This window comes from Salvelinus fontinalis, chromosome 37 (assembly GCF_029448725.1).
Source record: "Salvelinus fontinalis isolate EN_2023a chromosome 37, ASM2944872v1, whole genome shotgun sequence".
Lineage (NCBI taxonomy): Eukaryota > Metazoa > Chordata > Actinopteri > Salmoniformes > Salmonidae > Salvelinus > Salvelinus fontinalis.
The window spans coordinates 15,779,461-15,793,532 of record NC_074701.1 but is presented as its reverse complement, the minus strand read 5'-3'; the positions used below and the strand labels follow the sequence as shown (position 1 = coordinate 15,793,532).

The 14,072-nt window shown below is 42.2% G+C and overlaps 1 protein-coding gene across 4 annotated transcripts in view; it reads left to right on the top strand.

The window, feature by feature from the left end:
* Positions 1 to 14,072, top strand: part of LOC129836227 (cullin-9-like) — a 77,271-nt gene that overhangs the window by 34,355 nt on the left and 28,844 nt on the right. For 3 of the 4 annotated variants that reach the window (XM_055902099.1, XM_055902098.1, XM_055902100.1), the window contains exons 16-26: positions 1,081 to 1,252; positions 1,565 to 1,670; positions 1,782 to 1,877; positions 2,020 to 2,195; positions 2,281 to 2,414; positions 3,371 to 3,556; positions 3,900 to 3,929; positions 5,303 to 5,436; positions 5,646 to 5,828; positions 6,004 to 6,161; positions 11,109 to 11,310. In XM_055902099.1, the coding sequence (XP_055758074.1) occupies positions 1,081 to 1,252; positions 1,565 to 1,670; positions 1,782 to 1,877; positions 2,020 to 2,195; positions 2,281 to 2,414; positions 3,371 to 3,556; positions 3,900 to 3,929; positions 5,303 to 5,436; positions 5,646 to 5,828; positions 6,004 to 6,161; positions 11,109 to 11,310 (1,577 nt within the window). The remainder of the gene's footprint in view (positions 1 to 1,080; positions 1,253 to 1,564; positions 1,671 to 1,781; positions 1,878 to 2,019; positions 2,196 to 2,280; positions 2,415 to 3,370; positions 3,557 to 3,899; positions 3,930 to 5,302; positions 5,437 to 5,645; positions 5,829 to 6,003; positions 6,162 to 11,108; positions 11,311 to 14,072) is intronic. The other variant, XM_055902101.1, reaches the window with a different exon arrangement.

Here is a 14,072-nt window from a genome sequence, read left to right as displayed (position 1 = left end):
CTCTTGGCTAAGAGTTGAAACATTTAATGTGTTGAAAATCCAAAGTTGTTTGTATAGTCAACTTCCACACAGCTCTGACACACACACTTACCCCACCAGACATGCCACCAGGGGTCTTTTCACAGTCCCCAAATCCAGAACAAATTCAAGAAAGCATACAGTATTATTTAGAGCCATTATTGCGTGGAACTAAGTTCCATCTCATATTGCTCAATTAAACAGCAAACCTGGTTTCAAAAAACAGATAAAGGAACACCTCACGGCACTACGCCTCTCCCCTATTTGACCTAGATTGTGTATGCATTGATATGTAGGCTACGTGTGCATTTAAAAAAAGAAAAACATTTGATGTTCTATCCTTGAACTGTTCTTGTCTATTCATGTTCTGTATTATGTCATGTTTTGTATGGACCCAGGAAGAGTAGCTGCTGCTTTTGCAACAGCTAATGGGGATCCTAATAAAATACCAAATAGAAAAGATGTGTACAGCAGTAGTGATATAGGATGATCCTAGACTATATAATACAGTATGTGACGATTTATTAAAGTGACCAGTGTTCAATTTATTATGTACGTAGGGCAGCAGTGTCTAAGGTGCAGGGTACATTACTGGGTGGTAGCCGGCTAGTAACAGTGACTAAGTTCAGGGCAGGGTACTGGGCGGGTCGGCTAGTGGTGACTGTATAACAGTCTAATGGCCTGGAGATAGAAGTCATATGTTGACAATATGGCTATTTATGTTATTTTACTTTCAAATAGAGCTCCCGAATCTTGATTTTGTTTTTGTTCAAATGATATGAATTTGCCTTCATCTTTATGTGCACTATTACATTAAGAGAAACATTTTAGAATAGTCCATCTGATTCAGAACATACAGTTGTTTGCAGTCTGGAGCCCTGCAAAATGTATCACAATGCAATTCCTTTTTTATTCTGTTTTCATAAAATCAAGAAATACATTACTAGTACTGGTAGATTATTTACTTGACCTAATCATCCCTTAAGTTTTTATTTAGCTTCTGAAAGTTAAAGTACAATTTGTCTTAAACTGTCCTGTTCATCTTGTGACCGTTAACAACAGGATCTAGTTTGGAACTCAAGGAGGACAAGTGCTGGGAGAAAGTGGAGGTTTCCTCTAATCACCATCGAGCGAACAAGCTCACTGACAAGAACCCTAAAACATACTGGGAGTCCAATGGCTGCACAGGTTCCCATTTTATCAACATCTACATGCACAAGGGGGTGGCGATTAGGTATGTCCACACATCACTTTGGCCATACTGAGTGTTTATAATGTTGTTATGTTTACTCTTGATATCTACGCACAATATGTAAAGACAATTGAAAATGAAGCACACCTGTGTTGCTCACTGTTCCCTTGCCTGTATACCAAAACGTTTGTTATTGCCTTGTTCTTGCATCTGTGGATTATTATGCTAGACTGCATGCTGTATCTTAAACAACTGCTGCGTTTACTTCAATGGCATCCGTATTTGTACTATTTCTTACTGTAACAATTGGGCACTTACTGTAAGCACATTTTCTCCTGTTCTTGTTAAACCAAGGCAATTGGCAGTTCTTGTGGCCAGTGAAGACTCCAGCTATATGCCTGCACGCATTGTAGTACTTGGAGGAGACGACCCCACAAATATCAACACAGAGCTGAACACAGTAAGCAGCTGTATAGGCAGGCAGGAGTAGGAAAATATTTGGAAGTAGGTTATATGTATGATCTTGTCTTTTTAAGGTTTAAGCCCCTCCCCCAACTGTTTGTGTTTACAGGCCAATGTGCCTCCGTCAGCCAATCGCATTGTGTTGCTGGAGAACATGACCCGCTTGTGGTCCATTGTGCAGATCAGGATCAAGAGGTGTCAGCAGGTGGGCTGTGGCATCATGAAAATTGGAATTTCAATTGCATTTTACTTCCTGAATTGAAATGGTATTGATCCCAACCCTGGTCAGCAGGGAGTGTACTTTAAAATGTTGAACCTGCATTAACATAATTTTCTCTTCGCACCAGGGTGGCATCGACACGAGGGTCCACGGTTTTGAGGTGTTGGGGCCCAAGCCTACCTTCTGGCCCGTTTTCAAGGAGCAGCTCTGCTGTCGCACCTACCTCTTCTACACCACCAAGGCCCACACCTGGTGCCAGGAGATACTTGAGGACAAGGCCCAGCTGCTACAGCTCTTCAACAAGTAAACCTGTCTCTACTATACACACTACTGCTAACTGCACTCACCCCCAGACTGCCCTAACCTGGCCTGGTGTGTGTGTCTGCAGACTGAACAGCGCTCTACGACATGAGCAGATGTTTGCTGACCGCTTCCTGCCCGATGCCGAGGCAGCGGAGGCTCTGGGACGCACTTGCTGGGAGGCCCTCATCACCCCCATCGTACAGAGCATCACCATCTCTGGTAACTTCCGGAGTCTCTGGATGTTTTTCAATATGCATACTACCGTGCGCCACACTCATGCGCCAAGTTTATTCTACGAGGACGTTCTCCTGAGTATGTTTTTGTGAGGACGAGAGTGTGGAGAACGCATAAAATATTACATTTGAGAAGCACTCCCACTACTGTATTACCTCACACTGCAACTCCTCATTCACTGAACCTTCTTCCAGCCAGGACAATGGCAACAATGGAGACGAAACCAGATATACACAAAGCAAACGTTTTACTTCATAATTATCAGCTAGCTGTATGGAAATCGTAATAATCTAGCTAGCTAGCCAAACAGGCAAAAATGACCTAAAACTAATGTTATGCAAGGTAGATGTACAATTTTCGTGGGTAGCGAGCAACCAATTCTTCATGGCGATCTGGCTAGCTAACTAACCGTAGTAGATTGCCAGTTAGCCCTATTGACTGTATGGGCTTAAGATCTACGCACACTACAATGGGTTTTGTGGGCAGGTAAACATGCCAAAATTAACACAGCATGTATTTATTAACGTATTAAGATATAATATTGTAGTCAGGCAACATGAGATATGGCTATGCAACGTTTCATTTTCTCTCGCTACAGTTCAAATTTTGTGTAATTTTTACGTGGTTGCGTAATATTTCTGTGCATACTTTGTTGCATGCTTAAAAATATGTTCAAATGGAGTAAGCATTCGACAAGTGCCCTCTGTACTCCGTTTCGCATTACTTTGATTTGAATCATACTCTGACCGTCCCATGTACCAATTTGCGTGCTCATAGCACGGTAGTATGCATTTTGAGAAACATCCTCTCTCTCTCCGTCTGCCTCTCTCACTTCCTGCAATTCAGCTACGTTCTGTCAGCTATACATTTTCATCAACTAAGATGATTTTCTGTCAGCGTTGTAGTATACCAACCTTGCCTTTGTCCTCCACTCCTAACAGAGACCCAAGTCCTCAGTCCCCTCTCCTGGCTACTCACTGAGTACCTGGACAACGCAGAGTCAGCCAGGCGCTGCAAGAGTCGGGCCGCCATCTTCAACTCCCGTGTCCGTCGCCTCACCCACCTACTGGTCCATGTGGATACCAGCCGAGTGAACACAGAGGAGCTCAAGCCACCCATCAAATGCAGTGAGTAATCCTGTAACCCTTATACCCTACCACCTCTTTACTTCTGGTATAACCACAAGTCTTCTCTCTGTCCAGCTGTGACTGATATTTTATTAGGCACAGTGGGGCAAAATGTAGGCGCCTCAACCTTTTTGAATAGTATTTTGGCAATTATTGCCCCTAAAATTGGGTGCGGAAATCCTACAGGAATTGCTAATCAAAATGAGTTGCAAATAAATCTCAGTAGACTAAAGACTAGATTTTACATGGTAGTATAATATTTGGAAATGCGAAGGTATTGATACTTTATTCATAATATTTGGTCGACAACCCATCACGTCTTCCGTATTTCTTTTGTTTTCAGAAGGTATCAACCGAAGCAAAGTTTTAAAGAGTAAGTAAGAGCTTAGAGTCTAATGTACTGCATTTAGTTATTCTTCCAGCATCTCCATTTTTATATTACTAATGACTGAGACGTTCTGCTTTCCACCCACACGCAACCCTCCAGTTTGAATTGAAAATGATCAGGACGGTGTGTTACTCCTTTGTTTCTTTCAGTTGTTTTTGGCTGCAGTTTCATACACTACATGACCAAAAGTATGTGGACACCTCCTTGTCAAACATCTAATTCCAAAATCGTGGGAATTAATATGGAGTTGGTCCCCCCTTTGCTGCTATAACAGCCTCCACTCTTCTGGGAAGGCCTTCCACTAGATGTAGGAACTTTGCTGCGGGGACTTGCTTCCATTCAGCCACAAAAGCATTAGTGAGGTCGGGCACTGATGTTAGGTGTGGAAGACTTTTGTTGCCCATCTCGACAAACAATTTTTTTATGGACCTCGCTTTGTGCACGCGGCATTGTCATGGTGCAACCGGAAAGGGCCTCCCCAAACTGTTTCCACAAAGTTGGAAATACAGAATTGTCTAGAATGTCATTGTATGCTGTAGGGTTAAGATTTCCCTTCACTGGAACTAAGAGGCCTAGCCCGAACCATGAAAAACAGCCCCAAACCATTATTCCTCCTCCACCAAACTTTACAGTTGCAACTATTCATTGGGGCAGGTAGCGTTCTCCTGGCATCCGCTAAACCCAGATTTGTCCGTCGGCCTGCCAGATGGTGAAGCGTGATTCATCACTCCAGAGAATGCGTTTCCACTGCTCCCGAGTCCAATGGTGGTGAGCTTTACAACACTCAAGCTGACGTTTGGCATTGCGTATGGTGATCTTAGGCTTTTGTGCAGCTGCTCGGCCATGGAAACCCATTTCATTGAAGCTCCCGCTTCCAGTGGCAGTTTGGAACTTGGTAGTGAGTGTTGCAACCGAGGACAGACCATTTTTACACCCTTCGTGCTTCAGCACTCGGCGTTCCCGTTTTGTGAGCTTGTGTGGCCTACTACTTTGCGGCTGAGCCGTTGTTGCTCCTAGATGTTTCCACTTCATAATAACAGCACTTACAGTTGACCGGGGCAGCTCTAAAAGGGCAGACATTTTACAATCTGACTTGTTGGAAAGGTGGCATCCTATGATGGTGCCACGTTGAAAGTCACTGAGCTCCTAAGTAAGGCCATTCTACTGCCTGTGTTTGTCTGTGGAGGTTGCATGGCTGTGTGCTCAATTTAATATACCTGACAGCAAACGGGTGTGGCTGAAATAGCCGAATCCAGTCATTTGTCCACATACTTTAAGATATGCATTTTATTTATTTTTACCTTGAATTTCTCAAACCTTTTGCCTAGAAGATAACTGATTGTGTCATTTTCTTTCAGATGGCAAAGAGGGAAAGAACAAAGATGCAGCTGCTGTGTCCTCTTCGTCCTCCAACTTTGTCAAGCCGAAGGGGAAGAACATCAGCAGTATTGCAGGGATAGCACTATGTTGGCAGGGCGTGGTACAGAGACAGGTTAGACACTTTTACTTCTCTAAAAACACTGAGGCCCATTATAAACCTACTCTGATCTAATGTTCTTGAAGTAAGTAGGCGTAGTAATTCGGATCTAAAGTTTAAGTCAAGATGGCATCAGTAAATGAATCTCAGGCCGGATTTAAGTTAATTTTTTTAAATGTATATATTTTTTTAAATTGAGTGATTACTCAACCCATGTTTAACAGGTGAAGAAGTTCTTGGACTCAACGTGCAGTCAGACAGACTTTGTGGAGCGTTACAGGAACATGTACCTCCGTCTGAAGAATGCCATGGAGGAGCTTTTTGGCCAACAGACAGCATTTGTGCTGGCTCTCCGCCACGGCTTCTCTGCTGCTCTCCTACAGCTCTCCATCCTCACCGCCATGCATGTGAGTTATACTGGATGACCTGTACTCAATACTACCTGGGTCATGTTCATAAGGGCAAGCAACAGAAAACGGCAATAGTCCAAATGAACGTGACCTTGCAGTGTACCTGTAACACATCTATGCTCCAAATCACTGCAGTCTGTGTGGGTTACATTCGCTATCTCTGTGTTTGCAGATGAGTGAGCGGTTTGCCCAGTACATCGACATGATGATCCAGAAGAGTGGAGTGGACTCTGGCAACGTGGAGACTCTTAACCAGTTGCAGCAGTTTCTAGAACCTATGCTCTTCCTCTCCGGCCTGGAGCTTGCCAACACCTTTGAGCACTGTTACAGGTAAGGCCACATTTCTTTATCTCTGCAGATTCCTGCACGGGTCAGTTTTTTGGAACCGCACCTGCCACACGCCTCCTGTTAAGTTCATGTTTTAAGTATCCCTATATTTCTGTTATTACGGGGCTATCACTCAGTCAAGAGTGCGCATGCGCAGGAGGTCTTGGTCGTTGTTGGACCTAGCCTCGAGTGTGATGGCTACTTGTAGTGTGTTCATATAGTATAGTAAACTTTGTTAAACTGGAACTTTGTCGTTGTGTCATTTCGAGTTAACATTGGCAGCAGAGGATGGCTTCTAACTACAACGTGCCACCTCGCTTCGACGAGAAGAGGTCGTACGAAAGTTGGAAAAATTAACTGGGAATCTGGACACGCATTACTAATCTGGAGGCGAAAAAGCAAGCACTTGCGGTGGTATTATCGCTGGAGGGAAGAGCGAGAGATACAGCACTGGAAATATCCCTGGAGGATTTGAACAAGGATGACGGTATGGGAACTTTGATCACAGCACTGGATTCTGTATTTCCCAAAGAAGAGAAAGACCGTGCCTACGAGGCATATTCAAAATTTGACAGTGTTACGAGAGATATTTCGGTTGCAATGGCAGACTACATCATTGATTTCGAACAGAGGTACAATAGAATGCGCAAGTACGACATGGTTCTCCCAGATGCAGTGTTAGGGTTCAAGTTGCTAGACACTGCTTGTCTAGATGGTAGGGAGAAACAGTTGGCTTTGACTGCTTGTACTGTGCTGACTTTTGCATCTGTGAAGTCGGCACTAAAAGGAATATTTGGTGAGAAGACGTCTGTCGCGCCAATAACAGATGGAATGCAAGTGAGTGACGCAGCATATTACACCAAGCAGCACAGAAAAGGTGCCAACAAGTCACGTTCTCAAGACAACCAGAAGAGGGCGCCATTTCCCGGCACAAATCCACTGGACAAAAATGGAAGGAGATCAAAATGTGCAATTTGTCAAAGCACTTACCATTGGGTTAAAGACTGTCCTCATAAAAATGAACAAGTTAAACTAACAGAGGAAAATGTAAACACAGAGATAGAGCAGTGTAACATTACACTGTTTTCAAATGAATCTGCTTTTGATACTGAGATTTTTATAGTTGAATCCTTAGGATCTGCTGTGATTGATACTGCATGTACACGGACAGTGTGTGGTGCAAAATGGCTTGATAGCTATGTCAGTGAACTAAATATGAAAGAAGTACAAAATATGATTGACACAAAGCAACAGAGCTTTCAAATTTGGAGATGGGAGAATTGTCCATTCTACCAAGAGAGTTAAGATACCAGCAAAAATTGGTCAGACTAAGTGTCACATTGAAACAGAGGTGGTCCCTACAGATATCCCCTTACTATTAAGCAAAGCTTCCCTCAAGAAGGCAGGGGCTGTAGTAGACATAAAAAATGCCCAGGCAGTGATGTTTAAACAACCAGTGACTCTTGAACTTACTACCTCAGGCCACTATTGTGTAAACATTTTAGACAAAGACATCACACAGACTCCATGCAAAAATGAGATTCTGACTGACACAGAGCACATGGCGATTCTGACTGACACAGAGAACATGAGCACTAAAGAAAAACACAAAGTATTGTTAAAGCTTTACAAACAGTTTGGACATGATACAGTTGACAGACTTCAGAAGTTACTCAGCAGTTCAGGGAATAATGATGATGAGAAGTACGAAACTGGAAACAAAGTGTATTACAAACGAGTTGACTGTCAAGTGGAAAGGACCGGGAGTAGTCATTGGTAAAGATGGTGTGGTGATATTTGTGAGGCACGGAGGCATGATTGTCAGGGTGCATCACTCAAGATTGCGGAAAGTAAATGATCAACAAGATAGAGGGGCTGTTGCTGAGAATCAGTCTCCTAATGAAAATGACAAAAAGGACACAGTAACAGACACAAACATACCAGATGTCGCATCCAATGATATGGACAACGAAACTGACACAGGAAATGGAGTAGAGACCTTCAACCATGCCACAGGTAATACTGTTGAGCGTTCAAATGAGGAAAACATTCAACAGCCACATGTGTTAAGAGAACATGGTTGTTCCAATCTGAAAATTGGACAAACTGTTAAATACACGGACAGAGAAAGTGGTATTCCACATACAGCAACCGTAATTGGACGAGCAGGAAAAGCAAAACACAAGAGCTGGTACAACTTGCAGTACTCTGAACCAGCTACACTTTCTGGTACAACAGGGTCAGCTGACCTGCCACTTGTAGATAATATCAGAATTGAACCAATGGAAAATCGAGAAGAACAGCATGACATTCAAAATGATGATGTACTTGAAACAAAGGACGTGTCATTTGACTCAGCTAAGCTAGATGAGCTCAGTAATTGGAGGAAAAATTGAGTGTTTGAGGAAGTCAAAGGCATTGGCCAAAAGTGCGTCTCAACAAGGTGGGTGTGTACCCTTAAAGAATCATTAACTGGAATAGTGCCCAAAGCACGTCTAGTGGCTAGAGGTTTTGAGGAGCTGGCTGCTAAAGAACTCCCAAAAGACTCACCGACATGCACCTCAGAGTCACTCAGATTGCTGATGTCAGTGATCTGCCAGAAAAAATGGAAACTTAATTCCATAGACATCAAATCTGGATTTTTGCAGGGAACAGAGCTGTCAAGGGACATTCACATCCGACCTCCGCCTGAAGCTAAAAGCGAAGGAACACTGTGGAAACTAAAGAAGTGTGTGTATGGACTGGCAGATGGATCACTCTACTGGTACAACAAAGTCAAGGCAAAAATGCTGAATACAGGTGGAAAAATGTCACAAGTGGATCCTGCAGTCTTCTATTGGCTTGATCAAGACTGCAATGTGACTGGAGTACTTGCCTGTCATGTTGATGACTTTATCTGGGGTGGCTCACAGACCTTTGCTTCAACTGTGATTCCACACCTCAAAGCTGTTTTCTAGGTTGGCCGTGAGGAGCATGATCATTTTTGTTATGTTGGCATAGAGTTTATTACAGTTGATGGAAAAATACTGATGCAACAGGAGAGCTATATCAAGAATCTTCAACCTATCCACATGGATTCTTCAAGAGCCGTACAAAGGAATTCCCCTCTGTGGAATTGAAGCTGGTCAATTGAGGTCAAAGATAGGACAAATTTTATGGGCTGCGAGACCGAGTAGACCTGGTTTGATGGTTGCAACTTGGCATCTAACACAAAACACGGCACTGTACAAACCATTCATGAGGCAAACAAAGTTGTTCGTAAACTGAAATCACAAAAAGTGACTTTAAAATTTCAGCATGTTGGAAAAGATGACTCTTTGAAACTAGTTGTCTTCAGTGATGCTTCGCTAGGTTAACACTGGTGGGACAAAACGGCACTTTCTACCTGTAGTTTGTGTCACTGTCAACTACTCATTAGTTGATGCTGTGAAGTCAACCAAGTCTGTCAGAGAAAAGACTTTGAGATAAGCAGCATCAAGGAACTTATTCAAGCACAGAGAATCCAGAGGATTCTGTGGTCAACCACAAAGGAAAAGCTTGCTGACTGTCTGACTTAAAAAGGAGCATCCGGTCTTGTGCTCCTACAGGCTCTCAGTAATGGAAAGTGGCAGCTTGAGTAATACAAATAAAAACTGTCACACAACCCATTTGTAATGGGGGATCTTGAATAATACTTGGACATTTAATTATGTTGTTGATGTTTTATTTGTCTTTAAAGAAAAGGGGGAGATTGTTAAGTTCATGTTTTAAGTATCCCTATATTTCTGTTATTACGGGGCTATCACTCAGTCAAGAGTGCGCATGCGCAGGAGGTCTTGGTTGTTGTTGGACCTAGCCTCGAGTGTGATGGCTACTTGTAGTGTGTTCATATAGTATAGTAAACTTTGTTAAACTGGAACTTTGTCGTTGTGTCATGTCGAGTTAACACCTCCCACATAAATTCCAAGCACCACCCGATATCTACCTAGAATTGTTCCTGGAGCCGATCTGTGACCCTCCAAATAACATATACATTTATTTCATTATTTTTAAGACTCCAGAGTAGTACACTATTATAATGAATTAGTCTGCATGTCTATTCAACATTTGGATAAAAGGAAACATGTCATGAATTAAGAAGGATAGGCCCATCTTGTTATTTTCACAATGTAATGCTGCACAACTCAAATTGCTTTTAAAAAAGAGCCTTCTTATTAGCCGACTCCTTCCCTACTGATGCTTATAGCCGACATAACAATACCCTTACATTCAGTATTGTTTAAATAATCTGTTTAATTTAAATAAACAATTCCCAGAATCGAATATGCTGTAGATTATTGGCTACTCAAACTTTTACCAGCCTCGTAGGTTTAAACTTTATATGGGCTGTGTATTGGTCTAAATGAACAAATTAACCTGAATTCATGTAATAATTAACCAAATTATCGTAAACTAATACCTACTTGCACTTTTGCCAGTTGGGTATCCATCTACCGGGTTGTTGTTCTCGTCCACAATGACTGGAAAAATGATTTGTGCAGCACCTGTTTCCACGATGGTGTATCCCCCATCATAACCTTTTTATTTCTCCTGTTAGCCATTTTCACTTGAGCTAGGAGTCAGGGAAAATAAACTTGGAAATGTATTGTCAAGAGGTGGAAGGGAACATAAGCTCTGCACATGGACAATTTAGGAATGTTTCAACACCACACACATAATGGACAGTTCCCGGCTCCACTCTCTCTCTGTGTGGTTAGTAGCCTAGGCTATGTCTGTCTCTCACTGCTCACATAATAGAATTTGCAACACAATTCAACATAAGCTCATTTTTTCAATTATATTATCTTGATTTAAAACGTTTCCAACCTGCAATATAATTGTTCTGAACCGTGAGCTAAGACCATTTATCATTCATAAAAGGACCATATTGTAGCATTGTCTAGAGTCTCACCCTATCCCCCTCCTCCACAGGTACTACCTTGGTGACAGGCTGCTGGGACAAAGCAAGGTGTGGCTGGAGACTGCTGTCATAATGCAGATAGGCACCTGCTTCCCAAACCGCTTCCCCCAGCAGATGCTGAAGAATCTCAGTGAGTCTGAAGATCTGCAGCAGGAGTTCCACCTCTACCGCCTCCAGCAGCTGGACAAGACCCTGCAGGATGTCAACGAGGAGGTGAGCAGAGAATGAAAACCACCATTGCAATGTTTTATATATATACAGTGCCTTCGGAAAGTATTCAGACCCCTTGACTTTTCCACATTTTGTTACATTACAGCCTTATGCTAAATATATTTTTTAACTCGTCAATCTACACACAATACCCTGTAATGACAAAGCAAAAACTGGTTTTTAGACTTTTTAGCAGAATATACCAAAAATAATATCTGAAATATCACATTTATGTAAGAATTCCTACCATTTACTCAGTACTTTGTTGAAGAAACTTTGGCAGCGATTACAGCCTCGAGTCTTCTTGGGTATGACGCTACAAGCTTGGCACACCTGTATTTGGGGAGTTTCTCCCATTCTTCTCTGCAGATCCTCTCCAGCTCTGTCAGGTTGGATGGGGAGCGTCGCTGCACAGCTATTTTCAGGTTTCTCCAGAGATGTTAGATCGGGTTCAAGTCCGGGCTCTGGCTGGGCCACTCAAGAACATTGAGACTTGTCCCGAAGCCACTCCTGGGTTGTCTTGTGTGCTTAGGGTCGTTGTCCTGTTGAAAGGTGAACCTTCACCCCAGTCTGAGGTCCTGAGCACTCTGGAGCAGGTTTTCATCAAGAATCTCTGTACTTTGCTCTGTTTTTTTCCCTCGATCCTGACTAGTCTCCCGGTCCTTGCCGTTTTGAAAAACATCCCCATAACAGGATGCTGCCACCACAATGCTTCACCATAGTGTCATGACTCTCCTGACAGTGGATCAAAAGACCCATCAGCTAGGCAAATGTTTGAAGATAGCCAGACCTCCTCTCGCCCACAGAAGAGGGGAAGGGGGGCTGTGCCGGTCTTGACACCTTAACACTGGGTCTTAAATTTTTTGAGAACAATCTCTTTCTTGCCCTCCATTATTGGGGAAGAAATCCGTTTTTCCGCCAAAAACTAAACGGACAAAGAATGAATGTTGGCACAATATTCATAAGATTGGTCCTTGGGGATCTGAAGAATAATCCTGTCATACGGTTTTATTATTTTGTGATGTCATTAAGGATGGTATAACCTAGTAACTGTAATTCTTAGTGTACGCATTCTATGTATCAAGTTTACGTCTAAATGTTGTATAAAATATATTAATAAATAGGAAAATGCTTTTTTGAAGATAGCAATGTGATTTTAGCCTTCTAAATTAGGTAATTGTGTTTCATATAAACTTGTGCCCAGTCAGTAAACGCGCCCAAGTGAGCACAGACATGTTGGCGTGATGGACCACCTCTTTTGGCCTGAGTTTTGACATAACAATTTGAGTGCTTAAAAGCTTCTTAAGGATCAGTGTCCCGCTAACGGGATAACTTCCGATGAAACAGGAGGGTGCGCAATTCAAATAAATAATCATACATATTATGGATTTTAAACATTTAGGTACATATAAGTGTCTTATATCGGCTGAAAGCTTAAATTCTTGTTAATCTAACTGCACTGTCTGATTTACAGTAGCTATTACAGCGAAAACATGCCATGCGATTGTTTGAGGACGGCGCCCCACGTCAAAATATTTTTCCACCGGCACAGGTTTCATACATTCACATATAACGATTAAATATTAACTCACTTTTTGAAAATCTTCCTCTGATTTGTCATCCAAAGGGTCCCAGCTATAACATGTAGTTTTGTTTTGTTAAAGTTCTTCTTTATATCCCAAAAAGTCAGTTTTGTTGGCGCCAATCGATTTGAGTAATCCACTCGTTCAACTTGCAGAGAAAGGAATCAGAATATCTACCCCCTGAACTTTGTTTAAATAAGTCAAAATATGTTTCTATTTACTCCTCAGATACCCTAAAATGTAATCAAACTATAATATTTATTTCAGAAGAAAGTATGTTCAATAGGAAACCAATTTTAGCAGGTGCGTAATGTCTTCATGGCGCGCGCAAACACAAATTTCCAAGACTGTGTCCTTCTGCCAAAACTGATATTTCTTATTTGTTTTTGAAGTTATAAGCCTGAAACCTTGAACATAGACTGCTGACACCATGTGGAAGCCATATGAATTGCATCCAGGGAGTTCATTTTCAATATGCTCTTTCTCTTGCATTTCTAAGAGGATGGTCTCTCAAAAAAACAAAAAAAACATTGGATTTTTTAATACCATATCTATTGTGTTATATTCTCCTACATTATTTAACCTTACATTTAATTTAACATTTCTACAAACTTCAAAGTGTTTTCTTTCCAATGGTACCAATTATATGCATATCCTGGCTTCAGGGCCTGAGCTACAGGCAGTTCACTTTGGGCACGTCATTCAGGCAGGAAGTGGAGAAAAAAGGGGCCTAGCCCTAAGAATTATTTAAGGAACCGCTAATGAAATTTACATTAGACCAGCCTGACAGACAGCGTGAGCTGAATGTTACGAAATGGTTTAAAACTATGAGACCAAAACATGCCGGGTTGCTGCTGGCGTGTAAAGTGGTCGGGAGCCTGAACCTGAAGAATCAACCTTGAGACCACTACCAGACCAGCCGATATACAGCGCGAGCTGAACGTTACAAATGGTTTAAACTCTGAGATCACTGCGAGACCAAAAGATGTGAGACCGTGGTCTACACGTTGAAATGGTTAGAAACTTGGAAGCTCTCAACCTCAACATGAGTGTGGAGATCACCTGCATGTAAAAGTGGTCCTAGAACTTTGACTAAAGCCAAGGTGGGAAGGAGAATCCCAACAGACAACCATTGGTACATCTGAAGTATTTGTTCTAACAAACACTCCACTACCAGAGAAG